Consider the following 25,140-nt stretch of genomic DNA (forward strand, 5'->3'; position numbering starts at 1 on the left):
GAATCATTATGCTGAGTCAAAGAAGCCAGACCAAAACAATATGTACTATGTGACTCCATTTATATAAAAGACAATAATGGAAACTAACCTGTCCATGAAAGGGAAATTGGTAGTTGCCTAGGGATGGAGGTGGAGGGGAGGACTGATCACAAAGGAATACAAGGAAACTTTTGGTGGAAAAGGAAATGTTTTTGGTTGATTGTGGTTATGGTTTTATGGGCAAATATATGTCAGAATGCAGAAAATTATATACTTTAAATATGTGCAGTTTATTGTATGTTAATTATATATGTCAGTAAAGTTGTAAAAGTAAGTAAAAAATGAAGGGTTTGGACGCCATTTAAGGAATTCATATTTCTCATTAGTGACCTGTGTGTATAAAAATGTATAAGTGTAGGTTGTGATTTTTAAAATTTATAGTAGTGATAAAGTTTGATTTGTTAGAATTTTAAAAAACACTCTAACTTGATTCATGCAAAAGTGTACAATTAAAGACCTAATGCTAGTGATTGTTCACTTTTACTCTAATGCATATGAGCACTGGTGTTAAACAGACCAAAGTGTTCTCAGAGCCACCATAGTGGACGAAGGGGACAGACCTGTGGTTTCTGGACACTAGGTTGGTCTCAGCATGGATGTTGCCTGGAGGTTGGCTAGCTAGCCTAACATTTTTAGGACAGCTCTGGGAGTTGCGTACTTAACTGTCTAATTTTCTAGAAGGTACTGGTAATAAAAAAAAAAATCAAGTTTAGTAAATGCCTACAGAGGAGTTTACATCTGACAAATGTATAATTTGCTGCAGTTTTAGGCAATGAATACACTCATGTGAATAGTACCCAAAGCAAGAAACAGAACATCACCTGATAGTGGTAATTTTTTAAAATACAACTCTTGTCAGGCTAATTAGGTAAAATTGAGCACATGCTGAAGGACCATGACTAGACAATTTCCAGTTTCGAGGTTTCTGACACTGGAATTGTATCCTATACAACAGCTGTTGTTTACTTTTATTTGTATAAATGTAGCTTATGTTTTGTTTAATCAAGTTTGTTCCTCTTGGCAGTGGACTCTCGAAAAATGGACCAGGAGGGAAAAATTCCACGTGACACTTTAGAGAAGTTGAAGAGCCTGGGGCTTTTTGGAATGCAAGTCCCAGAAGAATATGGTAAGTAAGGGAAATCACCACCCCACTGACTGGCTCTTAAGAAAGTCTTCCATGTTTGTCCAAAAACGGGTTCTGTTCAGGAAGGGTTGTCTTTGAAGGTGTTTAAGATCGACCTGTAAAACTACTGGAATTAATGAAAACGCCCATTGTGTGCTAAAGGCAGGGTGGCTGGCTGGTGAGTGTGTGTGAACTGGCTAAGGGGCTTTTAGGCAGGAAGAGCTATTGAGTTCTGCGCTCTTTGTCTGAAGTGGATAAGGACCCTGCGAGACGGCTGTGCGCTCTGGGTCCCTGTGGGCAGTGGAGGAGGGAGTGTATAACCTCAAAGCTGAATTGGCTGATTGCAGCATCATCTCCACTGGGAAGCCATCTCCACTGGGAAGCGCTTTGGTCTTCTGGCAGAGGAATTTCCCCCAGAGCCAAGAGCTTTGTGCTGGAGGGATAACCGTGTGGGGAGACCACCAGGGCTGGCTGCTCATCCCGGCGCAGAGGAATAAGGCACGTGGCTCTAGGGCACGAGGCACATCGAGACGGGAGACTCGACCAGTGGGAACCTTGGAGCAAGGCCCTTTGTCCTTTGTCCGCATAATTCTTGGAGCGTTGTTAGTATATTTCTTGGAGCGTTGTTAGTATATTGCTTGGAGCGTTGTTAGTATATTTCTTGGAGCGTTGTTAGTATATTGCTTGGAGCGTTGTTAGTATATTTTTAGCCCCAAGTGAAAGACCTTGCCTCTCTCCCCAGAATCCCAGTGTAACTCTGCCTTATTAGACTTAGCTGATCACTGCAGCTTGTCTGTCTTTTGCCTAATCTAGAGGTGGTCATCTCAGTTCTGTGGGATTAAGGGGACAAGCAGGAAGTGTGTGGGGGGGTGAGGAACAGAAACTGTTTCATGAGGACAGGACATAGTCACGTGCGTGCGTGCACGTGCACATCCACCAGTTATTTGTACTCTCAGGTCCTTTTGACATAAAAGTGTGGCTCTAGGCTCTGCAGCCTTCACTCTGCACCACCGCTCTCTGAGCCCTCTCCCTGAGCCTTTGCTGAGGCTACTTCCAGCTTTGATCAGCTCCAAGTCAGGGGTTCGGGGGAGAGCTGTAGGTGGTGATTTAAGGGCTAGGCGTATTTCGTGGCTGTGAGCTGGTCATTTGGAGGTTTAATATTTTGGGCATTTTCCCAACCAGGTCATGAGTTAGGTTTTACAGAGACAGTCCCAGAAGCCAGGAGCTTTTCCTGATGTTCTGTCTCCCTGCCTGGTTTATCTCCAGAGACTAAAGTTAGGCCACCTCCCCGCAGCCAAGGGTGGGGGGCCCTCGATGTCTGTAGAAAAATTTCCTTCTGGTATGTAGTGTGGAGCTGGTCCAGTCTGAGACAAAATGTGAAAATTTAGGACAAACTAGTGTGACGCCTGATTTCCTTGATTCTGAGGCATATTTTAATCAGGTTAAATCTTAGTTTACGTATATGTTTATTACAGTGTTTTAAGCTGTTAAAGGATGTATCTTACTTGTCGACCCATGAAATACCTCCCACCACATTTCCGAGTTTTTAAGAGGATTAGCCTCTCTCTGCAGAATCCCTGCAATAATCAGTGCTGCCGCCCCTCGTGCTGGAGCGTGGCGACACAAACCTCTGCAGGGGAGCTACGCCTCCTGCGCTCTTCTTCACAACACACTGCAGCCTCCCAGTGAGGTAGGGGAGACCCAGCTCCTCCCACACATCCGAGACTTGTTGGTGTTGGCAAGCGACAGGAGAGTTGTCTGCCACGACATGAGGGCCACCTCGAATATTAGAGTAGAAGGAAGGTGGGGCTGGAGCCGGAGAGTGCTGATCGGTCTGTCGTCAGCTGAGAAACATAAGTGCTTGGAGGAAACAGAAATAGCAGAGGAAACGGGCTCAGAATAGCCAGGTTAGTAGTAATATATATTCCCCCTTCAGGATCATTTTGAAATTACTTCTGGATTGATGAAAAGTACTTAATTTTCCCCCCAAACAATTTCTGTGTAAAATTAGGGTATGTCTGTTTGCATCTGTGTGTGTTTTATGCCAGCACGCATGGGGTGTGTGTGGGGGCTGTGACATTACACAGCTCTCCACCCTTATTCCTGTTTCACGTCCTGCTCTCTGGTATGAAAATCAGATGATAATGGTTTGGGCCGTTTCATTTTCTGTCTTTTCTTCTTACCCTTCCTTGAGAAATTAAGGCAACAGCAGCCTTATGTTCATGCCCAAAAAGTTGTAGGGAAATTTTCCCAGTCTGAAGCAGTCTACAGACTGGAAACTGCTATCCTGGAAAGCAGCAGCCTTTCCACCAGCTGAGCCTGGATTCCCCCCCAGCACCCTATGGGCTGCCCAGCCTGTCCCTCAACCCCCCCAGCAGTCTCCAGCCACCTGTCATCTGTCCCCATGTGATTGCCATCCTGCCATGATTTTAGTGATATTTTCTTGGGAGGAGAGCAGCAGAATTTTTTTAACAAACAAAACTGACTCCCTGCATGTATGAAACGAGTAAGAGTAAAAGTGTTTTGATTGAAACAGAGGTGGGTGGTGGTGACTGCAGAGCCCTGACCTTCCCTTGGCACCGTCACTGAGCGCAGGGCACCATACAGGCCAGGCAGGGCCACTGCACACCCCTGCAGGGACGCCCTTCCATTGGTGTGAACGGCGCCCTCTGCTGGTGGGCTGTGTGGTGGCTCCAGGGCCAGCGCCCAGACCCCTGAGTAGAGGGCCCAGCTCTGCCACTTGTCGGCCACATGCCCTTAGGCCTCAGTTTGTCATTTGTAAGATGCACATAAGGCCACCCAACCACCCCTGGAAGTTGAAGATGAAATGCAAAATACTCAAGTTCAGTGGAGGTTTTGCTTTTTTAATCTTTTTGTCTTTTTGTTCCTGGAATAGTGATTCCCAACTAGGGCGATTTTGCCCTCCAGGGGACGTTTGGCAATGTCTGGAGACATTTTTGCTTGTCAGAACTGTGGGGGAGGGGGAACTACTGGCATTTGGTGGGTAGCGGCCAAGGATGCTGCTAAACATCCTACAGTGCCCAGGATGGTGCCCCATCACAAAGTATGATCCATCCCAAAACGTGAATAGTGCCAAGGCAGAGAAACCCTGTCCTAGAGTCCACTAGATACTGGGAACGGGACACAGGACAGCTGTTACGTTTATACAGATCTATATCTGTGTCAGGACATCTTCAGGACATATTAAATGACTTAATGTGTGTATAGGTTTATGTTTTTTATTAAAGATTATATTTTTATATCAGAAATGTATATCTATATATGCTTATATGCCTATAAAAAGTCTGAAAGGATGTACACAAAAATGCTCTTTCTGAGTGATCAGTTTATGGGTAATTTTTGTTTTCTTTGTGCCTTTCAGTATTGTGATTTTTTTTTTTAATGGTGATGTGGTGTTACTTTATCATCAGAAAAAATCCATAAAGACACTTGCCTTTCCTGGGAGGAATTTGGGGCTGGACGGTAAGTCAAGCTGGTCTGTTTCTTCTCTAGGTGGCCTGGGCCTCTCCAACACCATGTATGCGCGGCTAGGGGAAATCATCAGCCTGGATGCGTCGATCGCCGTGACCCTGGCAGGACACCAGGCTATCGGCCTCAAGGTCAAATGTCTGGGGTTTCTGTGTGATGCTGTCTGAAGGTCTTCTGGAGTCACGCAGTGGCATGGAGGCGGGAGGCTTGCTCACTTTACCAAGAAGTGAACGGGCTTGCTGTCTCAGGGTCTTGGAGGGGCCCGGCCTGCTCGCGCAGCCTTGCCCTGCAGTGCCTCACTCCCACACGTCCTCTCTCCAGCCGTGCATACGCACTCAGTCCCCACACACCACCCTTTGATCACACTGTCGCTTCCCTGGGAATCCTCCTCCTCTCCACGTCACCTTTGACCCATCCTGCGAGACCAGGTCAGATGCCCCGCCCCCACGGAGCCTGCCTTCACTTGATCTCTTGCACTGCTCACTCAGGGCCCGAGCATGTCCTGCCTGCTGTTTGTGCCCATGCCTTCCTCACCTCACTGGGCCCGGAGCACTTTGGGACAGGTCCAGGGTCACACAGCTCTTGGTGGCCATTCTGTTACTTGGTTGTTTTTGCTCAGCGTAGAAGTCAAGGAGCTGACTGGGCAGCATGCTCGGCCCCCCTGCCCTGGGCACACGCGTGCTCAGGGCAGGCATTGAGCACAGAGGGGCCCTCCCCACCGGCACTGACGGGGAGGGTGGGACAGCCTGGCGTTGACTGCGCACCTGCTCTACGTCACACGTGCTCCGGCACTCCTGCATCTGCACGTTTTATCGTCCAAACCACCCCTCCAGTGGGTAGGATTATCCCGTGTGGAGGTGACGAGATGGAGACACAGAGAAGGGATGTCCCTTGCCCCTGGCCACCCATCCAGGAAATGGAGCTGTGATGAAAATGTCTGAGTCTGACCCCAAAGCTCTGCTCATCCTCTGGGCTCGGGCCACCCTGGAGGGTGCACTTGAGGTCGCTCCCTGGCAGCCTGGCTCCCCATTCTCCCCAGCAGCTCCCCATGTGTTACCTGAGGCTGTCGGCTCTGAGCTCAGGGCGTTTCCTCTGGCATGAAGTAGGTGTTTCTTCAGAAGGAGCCGTGTTCAGCACATTTCACACGGTCTCTTCTCCCCGCAGCTGAAATCAGCCTGTGTGTGTTTTGTGTAGGGCATCATCTTGGCCGGCAGTGAGGAGCAGAAGGCCAAATACCTGCCCAAACTGGCATCTGGGGAGCACATCGCCGCCTTCTGCCTGACGGAGCCAGCCAGGTCTGCCCCTCAGCGAGAGGTGTCACGTAACCGCAGCGTGCGGCCTTCCAGGGTGCACTTGGGACAAGGGCTGTGGTTTCGTTGAATAGGTGGTGACTTACTTCTTCCCTCCCTGAAATCTTCCCGAGTCAACTCAGCAATTTTTCTTGCCAGGTCTCTTATCTTTATTTCTCTGCCCCAGTGAGACTCACAAATGAGATAACACACCTGACGGCACCATTAAATAATTTTTTCATAGTCTGCAGGACACCTTACGTATGATAATGCATTCAGGCTTCAAAGCAGCTTTCAGAGTATGTAGGGTGGCTGGTATTGTGCTCATTTTACAGATTAGGAACTGAGGTTCAGTGACATTGTGTGATCACCCTGAAGTCACACAGCTGGGACATAATAACAAGGCTGGTGCAGGACTCAGGGCTTGTGATGGCAAGTCTGTTTCTTGGACCAAACTCCATCCAGCTTCCCCACACTTGGGAACCTGGGATCTCCTGAACTCCTCCTCGCAGGAGCTCAGGTGGGCCTGTTTTGAGCATACATTGCCATGTTTGAACCTAAGCCCAAGTTGTTTTCACTGCCGCTTTTTTACCAGCTGTGATAAAGCGGGTGTCGGGGGAACCCAGCCCGCCACCTGTTTTTGTAAATAAAGCTGTTCTGGAGCATGCCTGTTTGTTCACAGACCGTCTGTGGCCGCCTTCCTGCCCCCGCGGCAGAGTTGAGGAGCTGGGACAGATATCTCAAGGCTGCAGAGCTGAATGTATTGATATCATCTGGCCCTTTATTTTAAAATTTGCCGACAGTTAAATTACCACAAGCGGCCATTGTGGGGCCCTCTAAACCATTCTTCTTTATTCCCAGCATTCCTCTCCTCAACCGCATCTCTGTGTCCCCGCAGCGGGAGTGATGCTGCCTCCATCCGGACCCGGGCCACGTTAAGTGAAGATAAAAGGCACTACGTGCTCAATGGCTCCAAGGTACGGCGCCACAGCCTCCAGGGCCTCGTCGCGTCTCCATCATGACCCACCTGTCACACACTGACCACTGTCCACGCACCAGGGACCCTAAAGGGCGTACACGGCATCTCTGACCACCCATTGGGGGGATGCTGCTCTCCTTTTTTGGAGGAAGAAACTGGCTCAGAGAGGTTAAGTGACTTGCCAACATCCTGTGTCTTCTCGGTGGCAGAGCCAGGATTGGAGCCCAGGCCTTCTGGCTCCAGTGTCAACATGCTTCCGTAGTACCAGCTACCTCCCGAGCTGCTCTGTGTGTTTGTTTTTAAATTTTTTTCTTATGCAAGTTTTGAAACACATGTAAAAGTTTAGTGTTATGAGCTTCCACGTACCCGTCGCCCAGCTGCAGCAGGTGTTAGCTCACAGCCAGTCCTGTTCCTTCGTCAGCATCGCCACTGCTGGATTGCATCCTCACGATCTCAGCATGTGTCTCTACAGGATAGGACTGTTGGAAAACAAGGTCGCAATACCATCATTACATTTAAGCAACGGATAGTTATTTCTTACTATCTAGTTCTCATTCAAATTTCCGATTGTCTCATACCTTTTTATTTTTCAAACAGTTTCCGTGAATCAAGATCCAAATAAGTTCTGTACGTTGCAGTTTGTTGAGATGTCTCTTTATTTCTCCCTTTCCGTCCCTCTCCTCTTTCTCCCCCCTTCTTGCTCCTTTCTGCCTGCTTCCTACCCGTCGCCCCCTTTCTTGAGGAAACCCAGTTGTTTGGCACTAGACCTGAGCTGTCTTAGTTCCATTGGCTGCTCTTCTACACGCGCGCGCACACACAGACACACACCTGTGTCTCTTGGACAGTCCTTGCTCTGGGGTGACTGGGTTGAGCCCCTGTCTTCTGTTCATGCAGGCTTGGCTTCCCCAGAGCCAAGGGCTTTACATTTTGTCCTGAAGTTTGACAGGGAGCTGGTCCGTCTTGTGGCAGAGATGTTGCTGAGAGGTGGCCCATGATAGTCTGGTCTTCTTCAAAGCCCCTTTGCTTCCTTTCCTCAGGTCTGGATCACCAATGGAGGGCTGGCCAGTATTTTTACTGTGTTTGCAAAGACCAGCGTTGTTGATTCCGACAACTCAGTAAAAGACAAAATTACAGCGTTCATTGTAGAGAGAGACTTCGGTGGAGTCACTAACGGGAAACCTGAAGACAAGTTAGGCATCCGTGGCTCCAACAGTAAGTAGCACACGTGTGTATAAGAGAGAAAGAGGGAGGGAGGGAGACCCTTCAGCCCCATACAAATATCAAGATCAAATGAGATTTAAATAGTTTTGGTTCCACTGAAGCGTTTTAGCAGAATCAGATTAAGAATGCCACAATGACGTATCGGGCTTTGGTGATTCAAGGTAAAATACCTGCAGCGTCACGGAGCTCTCGGCCTTGTGAGGAGGGCGGTAGTGGGCAGCAGGAAGGACGGTGGGCTGTCCTAGGTGAATGCTCCGTTACAGGAAAGCCCGTCCTTCCTGCTTAGAGCCTCCTCCTTCCCCCGCTCTCCCCCTACCCGCCCCGCCCGCCTGTGGCCCCCAGGCCAGCCCTCGGTTCAGTCAGGCTGGCGTCCTGTCAGTGGCTCTCCACCCCCCCAGTGCTGCCGTGGAGTCCTCACCAGACTCCCCCTCAGGTCTCCTAGTTCAGATCATAGAGTGTCCATGCTGCAGGGGACTGCCTGCCGCCCTTGGCTCCAGGGGACCCACTTCTGTTTACCACCTCGGCTTCGGGGACCCTGTGTTCATCTGCTCGACATCTGCTCCGCCTCGGGGGTCAGAGGGTCCCGGGCTCTAACCTGGCTCTGCCACTTAGAAGCTGTGTGACCTTGAACAAGCTAGTTTACTCTCTGTGCTTCAGTTCCCTCACCTGCAGGGAAGGGGTGATAACAGAACGCACCTGCGCAGGTGACACGAGAAGGGAGTGTTATGACGTGTAGTGAACGTGAAGGCACAGCAATGCTCGCTGCTGCTGTTACTGCTGTTTACATCACAACTAGTGCTGCCTATTGAACACCTACTCAGAATGTTCCAGCAGAGGAAGGAGTGTGCTCTAAGGCCCTGATATGATAAAGAGCTTGCCGTCCTGGTGGAGAAAGGTGGCCAGGGTGACGGAGGTCGGGGGAGGGAGCATGGCTGTCGCCACGCACCGTTGCGGGGGCACTGTCCACACTGAGGTCTGGGCTGTGGTGCCCACTGGGACTGTGCAGTGGCCCTGTGAGAGGGGGTCGAGTAGCACAAGATGAGGTCAGAGAGGGAGGCGGGGTCCTGCCCATACCAGCAGCCTGTGAAGGAACAAGAGCTGTTAGCAGAAGGGCCTGGTCTCACAGCCATACATAGGACCCAGAGAGTTCACTGCATGTCACAAGCAGGCTGTTTGAACGCGGTGGTGATCGCCAAGTGAAAGGTCAGCAGACCCTGGGTCCCCACACGGGGCTTGGCTACTGCTTGGCTGCTCGAGCCGTGATCTCTCTGTTCCGGGCCTCCCTTTGCTCCAGTGTACGTTGCTGGGAGCCGCCACGTTTATAGAACATAACGTGCAAAAACTCACTGTTACAGAAAACACGCTGCAGAAGCCCCTGTTCCTCCCCACCTCTGCCCTCACCCCCGCCACGCTTATTCTGACTGCTGCTCCTTCACGCTGACCTCGGCTTCCTCCAGCCCGCCGAGCGCTCTCTCACTTTCAGCTCTGCTTGTCACCCCTCCCTGCCGTGACCCTGTCTGAGAAACCTCCCCAGGACTCGGCATTCATTCTCTCACAGGCCACGGGTGCTGGGGCAGCCTGCTTCAGGCTGGGGCTTGGGTTCAGGTCTGCCCAGGTGTGCTTGTTACTGCGCTGGGCCATGTTCTCCTCACAGCAGATGGCCAGAGCCCGAGGGGCCGGGCCAGGCCGTATCAGCACAGGCGAGGCCTCTCGGCTCATGTTGGGCTGGCTACGCGGCCCTGGCCACAGCAAGTCCCACGGTCAAACCCAGTGGGCAGGGAGGCAGTCTGCTCCTCCCGCAGAGCCAGGGCAGCGCTGTGGCTGCATTAAGGTCGAGTTCAGTGGGACCGATATTTCCATCTGGCACAGGGGCCTTAGAAAATGCCGTGCCGTCTGGCTTTGTGGTTCCGTCCCTGGCTCCTTCTCATCCTTCAGACATCACGTTAGAGAAATCTGATGTAAACCCTTAGTAAAAATATTATCTGCCCTCCTCCAACCTCCATTCCTGTCACCAGGCCATATTCATTTCTTCCATAGCACTCACCACAATCTCCTGTCATCTTGTTTATAGTTTATCTCCCTGACCAGAGCACGGGCTCCACGTGGACGGAACCTTGTCTTTCCACGCTGTCCTGTCAGTAGATGTAGGATGGAGGAGTGAATGAGTGGATTGCATCTCGTGCCTGCTGGTCAAGCGCAGAGTGGTTTACGTTTGTCAGGTGACGCCTTCACTTGTGTGTTCCAGCTTGTGAAGTCCATTTGACAACACCAGGGTGCCTGTGGGAAACGTCCTTGGAGAAGTCGGAGGCGGGTTGAAGGTGAGTTGGCAGCAGCAGCCCTGTGAGTGCCGTGCAGTTTCGCGGTGCAGTTTGCTGGCCCCCAGCTTTCTGTCCCATCCCCACTTGCAGCAGACCAGGCTCTGCTCGCAGGTAACCGTGCGTGGTTCTCCAGTGGGAGATCAGCACGGTGGAGAGTGGCAACGCTGGCTCCCCGAGGAGGGGTGTGCGTTAGAACTAGGTCTCTTCCTTCATTTGCGAGGCTTCATCTGCCTTGAGTAGCACTAGGATTCCTCTCTTCAGCGAGTGCAGGCCAGCGGGCATGGGAGAAGCTCAGGTCCTCTGAATGCACAGCCCTGGGTCCTGAGTCCCTGCTCTAATTTTTTTTTCTTGGAGTGAGATTTAATATTATTTTTCTTGTTGACAGATAATTCACATAACATAAAATTCACCACTTCCAAATGTACACCTCAATGGTTTTTAGTATATTCACTATGTTTTGCATCCATCATCATGGTCTAATTCCGGAACATTTCCATCACCCCAGAAAGAAATGCCATACCTTCTCGTTTCCTCTTCCCCCCATCCCTTGGCAGTCGCCATTTTACTTCTGTTTCTGTGGATTTGCCTATTTTGAACATTTCCCATGAATGGAATCCAGGTGTGGTCTTTAGTGTTTGGCTTCTTTCAATGTAGCGTAATGTTTTTAAGGTTCATCCAGGTTGTAGCAGGTGTCACTCCTTTTTTGTGGTTGAGTAATATTCCATTGTATGGTAGACTGCATTTTGTTTATCTTTTCATCAGCTGATGGACATTTGGGTTGTTTCCACTTTTTGGCCATTATCAGTAATGCTCCTGTGAACATTCGTGTACAAGTTTTTGTGTGAAAAATATGTTTTCAGTTCTTTGGGTATAGACCTAGAAGTGGAATTGCTGGGTCATCTGGTGACCATATGTTTAATTTTATGAGGAACTGCCAGACTGTTTTCCACAGCAGCTGTACCATTTTACATTCCCACCAGCAATATATGAAGGTTCCAATTTCTCCACGTCCTCACCAACACTTGTTATTGTCTGTTTTTAAAATTATAGCCATCCTAGTGGGTGTGAATTGGTATCTCATTGTGGTTTCCAATACTTGCATTTCCCTAATGACTAATCATGTTGAGCATCTATTCCTGTGTTTGTTGGCCATTGGTATATCTTCTTTGGAGAAATGTCTTTTTAAATCCTGTGCCCATTTTTAAACTAGGCTATTTGTCTTTTTATTGTTGGCCTGCCCTAATTTACTGGGTGACCTGGGTAAGTATCTTCACCCTGGGGAGCCCCCTCCCTTGCTGTGAAGTAGGGATCAAAGCAATGCCTCCCTCCTCCTGGGTATCATGAGAATCAGATAAACAGCATCAGCCAGAGCTCCTGTCACGAGGCTGCTCAGTGACTGTGGAACAAAGGCTTGTCGAGGTGGAAGTACAAACAAGGGAACAGTCTGTGTGGTGACAGGCTTGTTTATGATTCGTGTAACCCAGATGTTACATACAAATTAGAGAATACAGACGGACAGAGAGAAAAATGAAATCACCTGAAGCCTGTCCCCGAGAGAGCAGCCATTCATGTTCACATTTTGGGTGCTTATCTTTCTAGATCTTCTTAAAGAGTATATATCGCTTAAATGTTTGGTGTGTACGTGTAATATAGCCTGCATGTCTTCACTTATCAATAAATCCTAACAATCTCGTCATGCTAGTGAGCGTATGTTACTAATGTTTAATGTTGTATCGCATTTCTTTGTGTGGTGATGCCACAATGAATGTTACCAGGCCCAGGACCGTGCACTTAACACTGTTCTCACTTCTTCCCTGCTCAGAACCACAGTGTGGCATATATCCTTGTACATATCTTTGCACACTTGTCTAATTATTTCTTGAGTTTCAACACCACACATAAAATTACTGGGTCAGAGGATTCTTGATCCATGTTGCCTAGATGCCTGCTGGGGGGTCAGACCAGTGTCTTCTCCTCCAGCAGTGTGTGAGAACGCCCCTCTCCCAGTCCATCCCAACACTGCGTTAAAACATTTGTTTCCATTGTGTTAGGTGAAAAATGACTTTTTTTTTTTTTTTGAGGAAGATTAGCCCTGTGCCAACATCTGTTGCCAATCCTCCTCTTTTTGCTGAGGAAGACTGGCCCTGGGCTAATATCCGTGCCCATCTTCCTCTAGTTTATATGGGACGCCGCCACAGCATGGCTCAAGAAACGGTACGTATGTCCACGCCCAGGATCTGAACCCATGAACCCCGGGCTGCTGAAGCGCAGCACGCAAACTTAACCGCTACGCCACCAGGCTAGCCCCCAAAATGACTTTTAATATGCAAAAGAGAATTGATTTCTAAAGCCCTTTTTTTGTTAATAGTGGGATTGCTTGCCAGTTAACCCAAATACTAAGATGTGTGATACACTTGGGTGATTCCGGAGATCATAGAGTGGTCCCAGGCCGCGTGAAAATTGAGTGGCTGATGTGAGACAAAAGTAAGAGCTTCTTCCCCTGGGAAGGCAGAAGGTTTTATCAACAGACCTCTGAAGGCGGGGAGGCAGTTCACTGACAGGCTGTTGAAGGAATGGATTGTATCTTGATCTGGGAAAACTGCGATCTAGAGTGTGGTTGTGGAAATCATAGAAGGAAACTTTTCTGCGGTAGAGGCAGTGATAAAGCATGGAGCTGAGGAGGCGGGAGGAGAGGATTCTGAGGTAAGCAGCAAGATGAATATTTGAGCTCACGAGCCCCTCTTGAGACCAGGCTAAACCTAGTAGGTCTTTGATCCTCTGGGGAATGAGACCTAGTGTCAAATCCTTTTTGCTTTCTATTTTTTTTAATGGAGTTAAGAATAAACTGTGAAGGGGCTGTGAAGGGGATTTTGTTCACAGAACCGTGAGCTGGCGTTTGAAAGCTCGTTTGGGAAGAGGGAGTAAAGGTGGGAGGACGCAGTTTTTCTTCATAGCCTGGCAGGTCGAGAGGCCAGTGCCCTCCCATGTCCTGAGACACAGGAAGTCTGAAGCTAGAGATCAGAGGCCCCGGGAGGAGGCAGGGCAGGGTCTGAATGTCACTCTGTGGTGTGACTTAGCCAGGCCCCCTCCCCCATCAAGTGCTGGGGGCTGGCCCGACACCCAGGGTGCCTGTGGCCTCGTCCACCACATTTCCCAGCTGCCGTGGCTGAGCGGTTAGAATCAACACTTGCCTTTCCCAGTAGTGGGCTCAGTTTCCAATCTCTCCAATCCCACAGGATCTGTTTTGAGAGATTCTCCTATTCAGGTTAACAGGTAATCGTGAGTTCAAATCCAGTTGCATGTTTTATTAGTCCAAGCCTCACATAAGCAAGCACTCAGTAAAAAGCAGTAATATATTTGAAGTTGAGCTTTTCAGGAAAACTGTGGGGTTCACAGGCTCCCTTCTGCCCTCAGACCCCAGCCCTCCTTTGAGGCCTCCTAGCTGGTAGCAAGGGCTTGAGCAGAGGCTTGGCAGGTCACACTGGCCTTTAGGAGGCTCATGGTGGCGGCCTTTCCTCTCTCGATGGCCTGGTAGACCCCCTCAGGGGCTCCTTGGGAGCCTTGGCTGCCCAACATCCGCTCTGCCCACACCAGAAGACACACACACGCAACCCTTCCTGCTGGACTTGTGTGCCCCTCTTTGGTCCACCAGCACACCGCCGACTGCCTGCTGCCTCGTCAGCTGTCTGTCTCTGTGCCCTTTCGGGTGTGTAAGGAGAGGCCTCCATGGATCTGGATAGTCTAGTGAGGAAGCAGTGTGTACACAAGTGTGTGCCTGTCCCTCGTCACCAGCTGCTCTCTGTCTGCATTCTATAGGAAGGTAGGACTGGAAAAGAGGAGAGAAGCCGACACAGCTCCCTAGCAGATATCATTATTGTAGGAATTTGGTGGGGGAGGAGCATGTCATGTCAGTGTAAGGGGCTGGTTCAGTGGAGAGAGCACAGGCCTAGATGTCAGGCAGATGCTTGCTGTGTGACCTTGGGAGAGTCACCTCACCCCTCCGAACCCCAGGTTCTTCATCTGTAAAATGAGGATCCTGCTGCTGAAGCATTGTTGGGAAAGTCTGAGTAGCCGCAGCTTGTACCCAGTAAGTCTTGAGTTTCTACTCCCTTCCCCTAAAGACTAAGGGAATTGACCTGTTCTTTTGGAATAAGATTATCATGGCCTTTTGGGGGTGTGACTCCAAGGATGTTCATGAGAGTCGTTGTGGTGACTGAGTCACCTTGTTTAGAAGCACTGGGACTGTGCTCTCTCCCGGCCCAATGAGGATTAGCAGGATGATTCTCTCCGCCCAGATGCTGGCACAGAATTCTCTAGAAACTTGCTGTTTATTTTCAAGAAACCTGGTAAAAATAAATAAGCACTGTTGTGGACTGTCACCTCTGGTCTTCCGGGGCCCTGGGACCTTTCCCAGCACAGCAGGGGGAAGCAGGACGCTTGGGGGTGGGTCTCAGTGAGCCTCCTCCACTCCCTGCAGGTGGCCATGAACATCCTCAACAGCGGGCGGTTCAGCATGGGCAGTGCCGTGGCCGGGATGCTCAAGAAATTGATCGGTAGGTAAGTCGGGGACAGGAGCCCTTCATGGCACAGCCTTGCCCTGCTGCCCCCTCTCCAGCCCAGAGGCTCTGCCATGTCCCCAGGGCAGGGCTGGTGCCGAGCCAGGCCACCTGGACAAAGGGTCCAGCTGAAGTGCAGGATCTGGGCTTCCGTTTAGACCAAAGAATGTACTCAGTCTGCCCCCAAAGGTTAGTCTTCACGTTTCAACACTCTTCTGTTTCACCTACTCAGAGGGTCAGGGGAGAGAGGGAGTGGACGTTCTGTCAGAGGTCGAGGCGGGTTGCTGCTCTGACCACTCAGCTTCCTAGGGAACATCCAGGTGAGAGCCAGACACCGATGAACATTAGCGTGAACTCTCACAGGGTCCCCATTCTGCAGGTGACTCTGCACAGGGGGTGGGTCGGGAGTGGGATCAGGTTTGGAACCCAGCTCCCTCGGCCTCTGGATCTTCCCCACGTTTTCTCTGTTAGGATACCTGAGAGAACCCTGGACTGTCCTTGGCAGTGAACCTAAAACAGCCCTATAGGGTTTTTGTTGGGCACGAAATGTCATTACCCTCCTAGCTTTGTGGAGGTGACTGCAGGGGAATGCAGGGGGCCCTGGCTGCCGGTGGTGGGGGTTGCCCAGGGCTGGCATACCCCTGAGTGCTTAGAAGTTCCTCAGAGTTCAGGGCAAGGTGGGATGGGGGTGCTTTGTGTTAGGCTGTCACCTTCATTTTATAGATGAGGGGACTGAGGCTCAGAGAGGGTGAGTGATTTGCCCAAGGCGATGCCCCTGGGCTAAAAGCTGGCCCTTTCAGACTCCAAGCTCAGGGCTCGTCTCACTTTGCTATGCTGCTCCCAAGGCCCTGAAGCCCTCTGGGCCTCTGCTTCCCCATCTGGAAAACTCTACAGGAGCTTCACGAGGGCCCTCATAGCCAGCCTATCCCCAAATGACGTAGAACCTCTGATGAGATCCCGAGGCCCAGAAATGTGTGAATGTGGGTTTCTGTCTACCTTCTCAGCCATCACGGGGACCCGTTTGCACTTGGATCATGCCTGTGAAAGTGCCTGGAGAGCACTGACTGCAGGCGGAGGAAGGTGGGGGCGCTGCTGACCCAGGGAGGCCACTGTGTTCACTCAGGTGCCTTTAGAGGTGCACCTGTTCACAGCTATACACCTTGAAGCCACAGGCCTGAGTTTTCAAAACAGACCGCCCTCCTGCTTTGGTGCTGAACAGCTGTGCCAGGTGTGAGCCTGCTCCCACTTGCGTCGAGGGCGCTTCTGTGGGCCCGCTCTGTGCTGGGCGCCTTTCCCCTGCGTCTCACGTGGTCTTCCCAGCCACTCTGTGAGGTCGGTAGTGCTTCCAGGGAGGGGGAGCTGCTTGGCCCAGGCTGCTAGCTGGTGAGAAAAAGTGCCCGATTCAGACCTGGGTCTGACTCCAGAGTCCGCTACTGCTCACGTCCACTGCCGCGGGCACCACCAGGAGTGGACGGTCCCTCCTCCAACCCGGCTGTGCTAGAAAGGGCACTCTGTATTTCAGGGTGTTGGGCCCAGTGGACCCTTTCTCATGGTTCCTGCCCGAGTGTTTGAAGGGGAATGATGACAGCCTTAGGAAAGCGCCTTAGGACAGCCAGAAAACTTCTTTTTACTAACTCCGCTCTTCTTCAGAAATGACCGCTGAATATGCCTGCACGAGGAAACAGTTCAACAGGAACCTCAGTGAATTTGGATTAATTCAGGTACTAAGGCTAGGAGGGCTACGCCTGACGATTTCACGTGGGCATTAAAAGTGTGCGTGCTGTGTCTGTCCGGGTGCCCCTCTGCGGTGGCTCAGGGAGAAGACGCGATGTGGCCCTGTTCCGTGGGGCTCCCGCCCTTCCGTGAGTGCTGGGCTGGTTCTCTCAGGCACTGAGACTCTAGGCTTAGTCCCCTTCTCTGCTGGTGGGCAGATCTGGGTCTCAGCACGTGCAGATTGTTTCTTGTGTTTTCCTGAACACTCCAGGAGAAGTTTGCCCTGATGGCTCAGAAGGCTTACGTAATGGAAAGTATGGCCTACCTCACTGCAGGGATGCTGGACCAACCAGGGTTTCCCGACTGCTCCATCGAGGCTGCCATGGTGAAGGTAACCTCAGCACAGCCAGAGACAGACAGAAAAGCTCTTGAGCTGCCGCCTTGCAGACCCAGTGTTGCTTGCCATCTTCCTCTTCTCATTAGTTTATAGGTCAGCTTATCGTTGACCCAGTATTTATGACGTACCCGCCATGTGCAGGCTCGCCTCTAGGACGCAGCTGGGGGACCAGAATAGCCCAGGAGAAGCAGCAAAGAACAGTGCCCAGTTGAGTGCCAGTTTACAGGACAGGTCAGCATCTCCCAGTGGGTTTGTGCTAAGTTGTCACCAGCTGATTACCAGTCTGTAGCAGAAAGGGAAAATACTGGTCATGTGTTATACTTCATATTAGTGTAAGATAGCAGCCTGGCTTTCTTGGGAAGGACTGTCTTTTATTCTGAGCATATTGCCTTCCTACTTTTTTGTATCAAAACCTCCCTTTATGATATATTTGGTTGAGGTGCCCATAGTTATTTTCAAACTGGGCTCTGAATTAAACTCCTGAGAGAAATGGTGAGCAGTATGCCAGCTTCAAGTGACAGTCTAGTGTCGGGAGGAGAATGTGCATAACCAGGTTGGAACCACGTGTAAGGCTTTACTGAGTTGCTGTGTTGAGCCTCTGTGCTGGTGCTTCTGCCTTCCCTGTAGCCCCTCGTCACCCGTCAACAACGACAGACGGTCACCGGCCCCCATCAGCAGCTCCTCTTCTGGAGCTCAGCCCAGGGCCGAGTCTGACAGTCTCGCTGCTCTCGGGGTGTTCACGTGGGGACAGACACATAGCCTGTCCACATAGGGCCAGGTGTTCAGCCACGTAGTTCCAGTGCCGAGGAGCCAGTCGCAGGCGACCAGGGCTGGGCGGGAGTGGGCCAGGCTTCCCTGAAAAGGTGACACCTGAGGTGGCTTCTAAAAGGACGGGCTTCCCCAGGTGGGGAGGGTGCGGAGGAGGCCTGTCCACCCCAAGGAAACCTCCCAGGTATGAAAAGTCACGGTGGCGGGGGAGCCACAGCTGGTCAATATGGTCGAGGAAGGAAAAGGCCTTGCCTGAGGCCACCCAGTGAGACCGTGATAGTCAGGGCTCCTACGGGGGGTGGTCTCATCCCAAGGCCCGGTTCTCCACACCGGGCCTCCCACTCCATCCCCGGCCACCTGCCCCCATGGCTGAGGTCCTCCTGTAGGAAGGGGCTCGGCACCCTTCACCCTGTGCTCACCTTGCCCCTGGGTCCGTGGCAGGTGTTCAGCTCAGAGGGCGCCTGGCAGTGCGTGAGCGAGGCGCTGCAGATCTTCGGGGGCTCGGGCTACATGAGGGACTACCCGTTTGAGCGCATTCTGCGTGACACCCGCATCCTGCTCATCTTTGAGGTGAGTGCCCGCTCTCGAGCCTCCTGGTCCTCGGGGCTGCCCCCACGGCACACAGGCTGGCTTGTGTGTTCTCTCATTTGACCCTCCTCACAACCCTGCGTAGACCCCGTTCTGCAGAGGAGGCGGCTGAGGCTGAGAGGCCAAGCAGCTCACTCGGGGTCCCACTCCCAAGGGCCTTTTCTGCTGAGCCCACCCCCTCCTGGTGACCCTGCAGGTCTCTGCCAGTTGCTTCTGGCTGGCTGTGGTGGGACGAGCAGAGACCTTCCTGGAGGAGGCCTGGCTTCTGCCTCGGATGCTCACTCTCTGGGTCTGGGTTTCCTTCTCAGGCTATTGGGGCAGCTCAGCAGGGTCATCTCTGAGGGCTTGCCCAGCCCAGCCCCTGTGAGTTCACAAGCCTAGAGTCCATTCAGTGAGCGTGTGCCAGGTGGGGATCTGAGGGCAAGGAAGAAAGAGGGGGTTGGAGCCACAGACGCCTTTGGGGCACTCGTCTGGCTGGACGGCCTGACTGACCGAGGAGGACACTGGAATACTGGTGCAGTGAGGGACCGAGGTGCACCTCCTCCCAGAGGGGCTCCGAGTCTCATGAAGTAAGTGCCCTTGGCCCTTGAGGGCGGAGAGGACTTTGACCAGGCCCAGAGGAGGGCAGTTTGGGCTGAGGGCAGGGAAACAGTACGTGCCAGGCCCAGGTAGGACCCTACCTGCCAGCACTAGGCAAAAGCGGGGAGAACAAGCAAGTCTGTGGGAGCGGCAGCCAGTCCTGCTCAGCGGGGCTGAGGGAGGGGTGGACGGGAAGGGGAGACAAGTGGCCGGGTTGTGGAGGACGCTGGCTGGTAAGCAGAGGAATCTGGATCTCACTGTGAGGGCGGTGGAAGCCATAAGAGGGTTGTGAGCAGGGACTGACTTGGTGGCATTTGCGTTTTAGGAAACTCCCCAAGGCTCATGTGGGGGTGGCTTGCAGAGGTGAGACCAGAGGCCAGGGCGCCCAGAGGGGAAGGGAAGGGGTGGACTTAGAGGCTGTGGAGAGAGGATGGCCAGGATCTTGGGACGGATGTAGGGTGGGCAGGAGGCAGACCCTTAGGTAAGTGCGAGGCTTGGCACCTGAGCAAGTGGTGTGGTTTCCGAGGGGCACCCTCAGACTGGCCGCAGTTGGGGCTCTACTCCTGGGCTCCCCCACCTAGGGGAAGGCCTCACTGGCTGCTTTTGTTCCCTGTGTGGCCCACATGTCCCAGCCCTGTGTCTTGCCCCTCAGTGGACAGAAGGTGCAGCCAGCCTGAGGGTACAAGGGGCACTTTCCCAAGGGCACTGGGACAGTCACGGCCCTGCTGCCCCAGGACAGCTTCTTCCAGGGCCCCTGCCCCTCGGCCTGGGTGGCATGGTCAGCAGGGGTTCGGGAAGCTCTGAGGGGTGCGGGGCCCTTGGCATGAAGCAGATGGTTCCATCGAGACTGCTCAGGACGGGGCAAGGGTTAGCCTGGAGGCCTCCACCCTCCCTCTGCCTCTCCTGCAGGAGTCTCACCATCAGTGGCACAGCCTGGCTGGAGGGCTCAGTGCCCAGCGCTGGCTGTGCGGCCTGAGGCCAGCCCCCTCCCCTCTGACCCACAGCACCATCGTGCACGATGGGCACAGGCCCCACAGCCTGCCTCCTCGAGATCAGATGAAATCCTGGGTGGTGAGGGGCGGTGGCCAGGGATGGCAGCAGGGAAGAGGTGGCCCTCTGGGTATTGACACCCAGCACTGGGGAGCAGAGCTGCCAGCTGCCCCTCCTCAGCGGTCTGTGGCTTCCCTGGGGAATTTGGCCTGGACGAGAGCCAGCAGCGTGGCCCAGCACTTGCCGTGTCCTGGGCATCAGCATCTCTCTCTAGCTGGGGAGAGCCGTTTCTGCCATTACAAAGAAGCAGAGTCCGAGGGTTGAGGAAGGAATGACCCACATGTGATTGGTCAGGGAGAGATGGTAGGCCCCAGAGGGAGGCCACGGCCATCTGCCAGCTCCCCACTCGTCCCTGTGGAGGTGGTAGCCTACGAGTTGCCCTGACCCCCTAGTCGCAGCCCCACTCCTGGCTGTTTTCAAAGCAGTGGCTTCCACGGTGCGGGTGAGCAGGCAGTGGCGTGGCCTACCCAGTCACACACACGGCGCTGTTGGGGCTGCCCCGAGGGGGGCGGCCTTTGACCTCTATACTGCTGGCCACAGGGAACCAACGAGATCCTGCGGATGTACATCACCCTGACAGGCCTGCAGCACGCCGGCCGCGTCCTGACTGCGAGGGTCAAGTAGGTGCCATTCCCACTGTCTGCTCCTCGGGTCCCACCTGCCCAGAAGAGGCCGTGCTGGGGCGGCAAGAGAAGGGGCCGCCTTGTCCCAGGACGGGGCAGGGCAGCCTTGCTCACGAGGCTGGAGGGAGGGAAGGAGGCGAGAGACTTGGCGGTGAGTGTGGGGCCCTGAAAGGCAGGGTCCAGAGCTCGGCTTCACCTGTGGGTGAGGACAGGGCCAGCTGCCTAGGGCAGCCTTCCTGCCTTCTCCCTGGGCAGCCCCCGCCTCCCACACTGCAGGAAGCTCTGCTTTTAGAACCCGGGAGTGAGAGATGCCCCTCACACAGGTGCCAGGCTCAGAGGCCAACGTAAGACCAGTTTCTTCTCTCCTGCTCCCCTCGACCCCCATCCTGGGGCTAGAGCAGTTAGAAATCACTGCTGGAGCCCAAGTATGGGTTGCTCAGAGCATTCTGAAGACCCCTTAACAGGAGAGGATGACCTGGAAGCTGTCTGTGACTTGGCTCCTTGTGGAGGAAGCACTTGTGTGTGGCTCCACCTCAGAGGAGACTGGCTGCTTTCTGACGGGCTGGGAGGGCTCTGCCTGCAGCCAGGCATCCAGCAGGCCCAGGACAGGGGGGAGGGGCACGTAGGTCCTGAGTTGGCCGTTTGTGGCTCTGTGTAGTTGGGGAGAGGCAGCAGGTGCCCTGGAGCTTTGGGAGTACCGAGGGGGACCGTGTTGCGGGGCAGTGGGAGCTGGCAGCAGGGCCTCAGGTCATGGGGCTGGGGCCTGTCTGCAGTGAGCTTAAATGGGGCAATGTGACCACCATCATGGAGACAATTGGCCGGAGGCTTCGAGACTCCCTGGGCCGAACTGTGGACCTGGGGCTGACGGGGAAGCTTGGAGCTGTGCACCCCAGTGTTGCGGTGAGTGGGCTCAGCAGGTGTGCCCCACCTGGGTGCCCTTCTGTTGGATAACCCTTTCCTGGAATGGATGTGATGAGGGTCAGCCCAAGTGACACCTGATCCCCCCTCTCTGTGCTGTCATGATGGGGAACAGCCCGGCCCATGAGCAGGGCCTGGGCCCCGGAGCCCCTGCCATGCCCGGTCTGGGTGGGACGGGACGGGCACTGTGGGGAGGTACTGAGCCGAGTCCTCCCTTCTGGTCTCCTAGGACAGTGCCAGCAAGCTCGAGGAGAACGTGTATTACTTTGGCCGAACCGTGGAGACGTTGCTGCTCCGCTTTGGCAAGGTGCTCGGGCCCCTGCCAGACCTGGGGCTGCGGCAGGCCCTCCAAGACGTTTTGCTAAGTGTCCACCTTCGGGACCAGGCCTAGAAAGAACTCTTGGCCACTGTGGAGGGGGGCCTGGGGAGGCGAGGCTGGCTGTGGCCGCCTGTCCTGGGGGCCACTCAGCTAGCTGGGTGGGCACTTTCTAGGTGAAGGGGGGGGCTCCCTGGAGTTGGGAGGGGCAGCCCCACCTGGGCCTGAATCTTGGGACCTGATGTCTGAGGATCTTGCTGCTGAAGGGGATATGAGGCACCGGCCTCTGGTCTCAGCCAGGGTTCTGGGACGTGGTCCTGCCTTAACCGCTGCCCAAATCTAGACAGAGCAAAGGGAAAAGAGAAGGCAGCCGTGAGCCAGCCTCCCCCAACGCGAAGGGCAGGGCAGCATTAGCCCCTCCCCGAGGCATAAAGCGAGGCTCAGAGATGGGTGAGGATGTACCCAGGGGAGGAACTGTGTGTGTGCGGGGTCCAAGGCAGCAAGTCTTCACCCTGGGCCTCTGTTCCCAGACCATCATGGAGGAGCAGATGGTCTTGAAGCGGGTGGCTAACATCCTCATCAACCTGTATGGCATGACGGCCGTGCTGTCGCGTGCCAGCCGCTCAATCCGAGTGGGGCTCCAGAACCACGACCACGAGGTGAGCCCATCCTACCCGGCCCCACAGGCAGCCTCCCTGCCAGCTTTGTCCGGTTGCACTTTAATGAGGCTGCTGGGGTGGGGGGGGTCATTGGGCGGCACGGCACAGTCAGGGAGTCTGGGGGGCGAATCAAGGGCCTTGGCGCCTAGCGGCGGTCCCAGAGGGAGTGGAGCGCAAGGTCGGTGCAGCAGCTGACCCGGATGCTGGCGAGTTTGCCGGGTTGTGGCCCGTGGTGAGGTCATGGGAGGGTCCGTGCTGCTCAGGACAGGGGCCACGCGCTTTCGTCTTCCAACCTGAGAGAAGAAGGTGGGTGAGTGATGGGTCCCAAACCCAGTGCCCTCACCCTGTCTGCCTTCCTCACCCTGCTGGAGGGGTGGATGCAGACATTGAGTGCCTACTGTGTACCGGGTCTTTACATGCATTGTCCCCCAGTAGCCCATGGCCACGGAGATTATGATGTCCCTCTCACAGAGGAGGCAACTGAGGCTACGTTGGGACAGAGCTAGTTTGGCTCAGGGCTGGAATTAGAGCCTCAGACTGTGTGACTTCTGAGCCAGGCCTCTTGACCCTGGCCAAGCTCACAGTCTGGCTGCCAGACTGAGTTCTTTGAACTCAGAGGTCAGACACTGAGGGGGAGTGTGCCCTATGGTGCAGAGATCCCAGGGTTCTCAGTGGTCGTCCTCTCTGACTTTGCTTCTGGCAGGTTCTATTGGCCACCATGTTCTGCATGGATGCTTATTATCAGAATCTCTTCGCCCTGTCTCAGCTGGACAAGTGTAAGTGGGGTGGTTTGGGGGAGGGAGGAGAGGGCCCTATTCCAGGCGACTGTTGACCGCCGTTTCTGGACCGTCAGGCTCCCAGGGCCTGCTGGCTGCTCACAAACTTCTGCCTAGAGAGAAGGCTGGTAAGGCCTGCGCTTCCCTGCAGCAGGGCCTGCTGGGCAGGAGCACAGCTGCAGATGAGGGCCGTCAGAGCCCCGGGCGGGCCCTGCTGGCGTCTGCCCAGTGAGGTTCGCAAAGGAAGGAGGCACTTGCCCTGCCGCCTCGCTGCCTGCGCTGCAGCTGAAGTGCACCTCCCCTTCTCGCAGGGCCTCAGGCTCCGGCCTGGGCCGCGCAGGGGCTCTGCTCCTACTGCTCAGCTTGTCTGGAGTTGCTCCTCCTCCTCCACGGCCACCTGGCCACGGCTGAGAACATCCAGCTCAGATTCTCCTGACCCTCACAGCCCCGGCGGCCCCAAGGCTCTGTACCGTGTCTGCTGCTGAGCCCAGCCCTTCGCCAGGAGATGGCAGGGAGACTGCCAGCGCTACCACACTCGCTGAGCAGAGGGCTTCATGATCCCTTGTAGCTCCGGCCCTGGCTGCTGCCATGACTGCCACATGCTGGGGCGGGTGAAGAAGCGGTTTCTCCTCCAGCAGACTTAAATCGCAGAGGAGTCTTTCCTTGAGCAAGTGCCTTCTCCCCACCCCTTCTCCCATGAGATCTGGCGCTTTTAGGGACGAGCCCTTTGTTATTTGGAACGAAGCCTCCGTCCCTTCTTCTCCCTGCAGCCCAGGATCACTTCGGGGGCTTGAGGAGGGGGTCATCTCCCGCTCCTTCACAGCGGGTGGGCAGACCTTACTGGAAAGAAGTGCTCCAGCCGCAGCCGTATTTCTATTACCACACTGCAGACACATCACTTCCTCTCTCTTTTTCCCCCCCAGATGCTCCAGAAAACCTAGATGAACAGATTAGGAAAGTGTCCCAACAGGTCCTAGAGAAGCGAGCCTATGTCTGTGCCCACCCTCTGGACAGGACATCCTGAAGCAGAAGGACGCTGTTCCCTCCTGCCCCCAGGCCAACTCACTCTTTTTCCAGAAGGTGGAGAACTTGGGGTTATTACAAGTTGAATTGTCTCTTCCCAGTCTTCGCCGGAAGGGCTTTCTTCTGACCTGAGGGAGCCTCTTCTAGGCTGTGACCCGCAGGCACTGCTGCCTGACAAGACCCCAGGTTCTCCACAGAGACGGAGAGCGCGTGGAATTGCTGAGACCTGGGATTGGAGGCTCTTCTGCCAGTTGAGGAGACGTCACCATAGAAACTGGGGCTTGTGCTGCTGCCTCCGTGGCCTGAGGCTGGTGGGGACCTGTTTCTGGCATGGATAGCCATTTCTCCTAGACCATGTATTCTCCGAGAAACAGCCTGAGTGCTGCGTCCATGTCACTCTTTCAAACTAAGAGCAAAATGCACTTAAAACACATGCCAGGAACGATTTAACAAAAAAGAACATAAAACGGCAGTTTGTCTATACCCTTCTAGCCTCTGCTGTATTGTCACGTTTTCCTTGGCCAGCCTTTAATGGACAGCAGCGTGAGCCTGAGGTCCAGCCTTTGGTGGTGACTTCCAGTGCCCTTTGTCTTCACTCCGTGAGAAGAGGGCCGAGAGAGCCAGCCGAAGGGCAGGTACCCAGTCCAGGGCCAAGGTGCCATGGGGGGTCGTGAGCCCTGTCCTGGATCCCTCTCAGGTGATGGGTGGAAAACCGC

At 53.9% G+C, this 25,140-nt stretch overlaps 2 protein-coding genes across 3 annotated transcripts in view; one reads left to right on the forward strand and one right to left on the reverse strand.

The window, feature by feature from the left end:
- The first annotated feature begins 1,068 nt into the window (after nt 1–1,068).
- LOC101387964 (complex I assembly factor ACAD9, mitochondrial-like) lies at nt 1,069–24,624 on the forward strand. Its single transcript, XM_087431606.1, is given in 17 exon segments — nt 1,069–1,165; nt 4,676–4,782; nt 5,846–5,946; nt 6,839–6,917; nt 7,957–8,131; nt 10,386–10,397; nt 10,400–10,458; nt 14,936–15,011; nt 16,665–16,735; nt 16,999–17,118; nt 18,334–18,462; nt 20,650–20,724; nt 21,480–21,632; nt 21,880–21,957; nt 22,497–22,625; nt 23,329–23,401; nt 24,325–24,624. Coding segments are annotated over 17 exon segments (1,626 nt in total). The 5' UTR covers nt 1,069–1,077; the 3' UTR covers nt 24,426–24,624.
- LOC101405480 (uncharacterized protein FLJ43738-like) overlaps nt 22,621–25,140 on the reverse strand; it is a 103,976-nt gene continuing 101,456 nt past the window's right edge. For both annotated transcript variants that reach the window (XM_087431605.1, XM_087431604.1), the window contains exon 13: nt 22,621–22,918. In XM_087431605.1, the coding sequence (XP_087287731.1) occupies nt 22,755–22,918 (164 nt within the window). In that variant the 3' untranslated portion in view covers nt 22,621–22,754. The remainder of the gene's footprint in view (nt 22,919–25,140) is intronic.

The sequence above is a fragment of the Ceratotherium simum genome, chromosome 5 (genome assembly GCF_057802395.1).
Source record: "Ceratotherium simum simum isolate JZ-2026a chromosome 5, ASM5780239v1, whole genome shotgun sequence".
Lineage (NCBI taxonomy): Eukaryota > Metazoa > Chordata > Mammalia > Perissodactyla > Rhinocerotidae > Ceratotherium > Ceratotherium simum.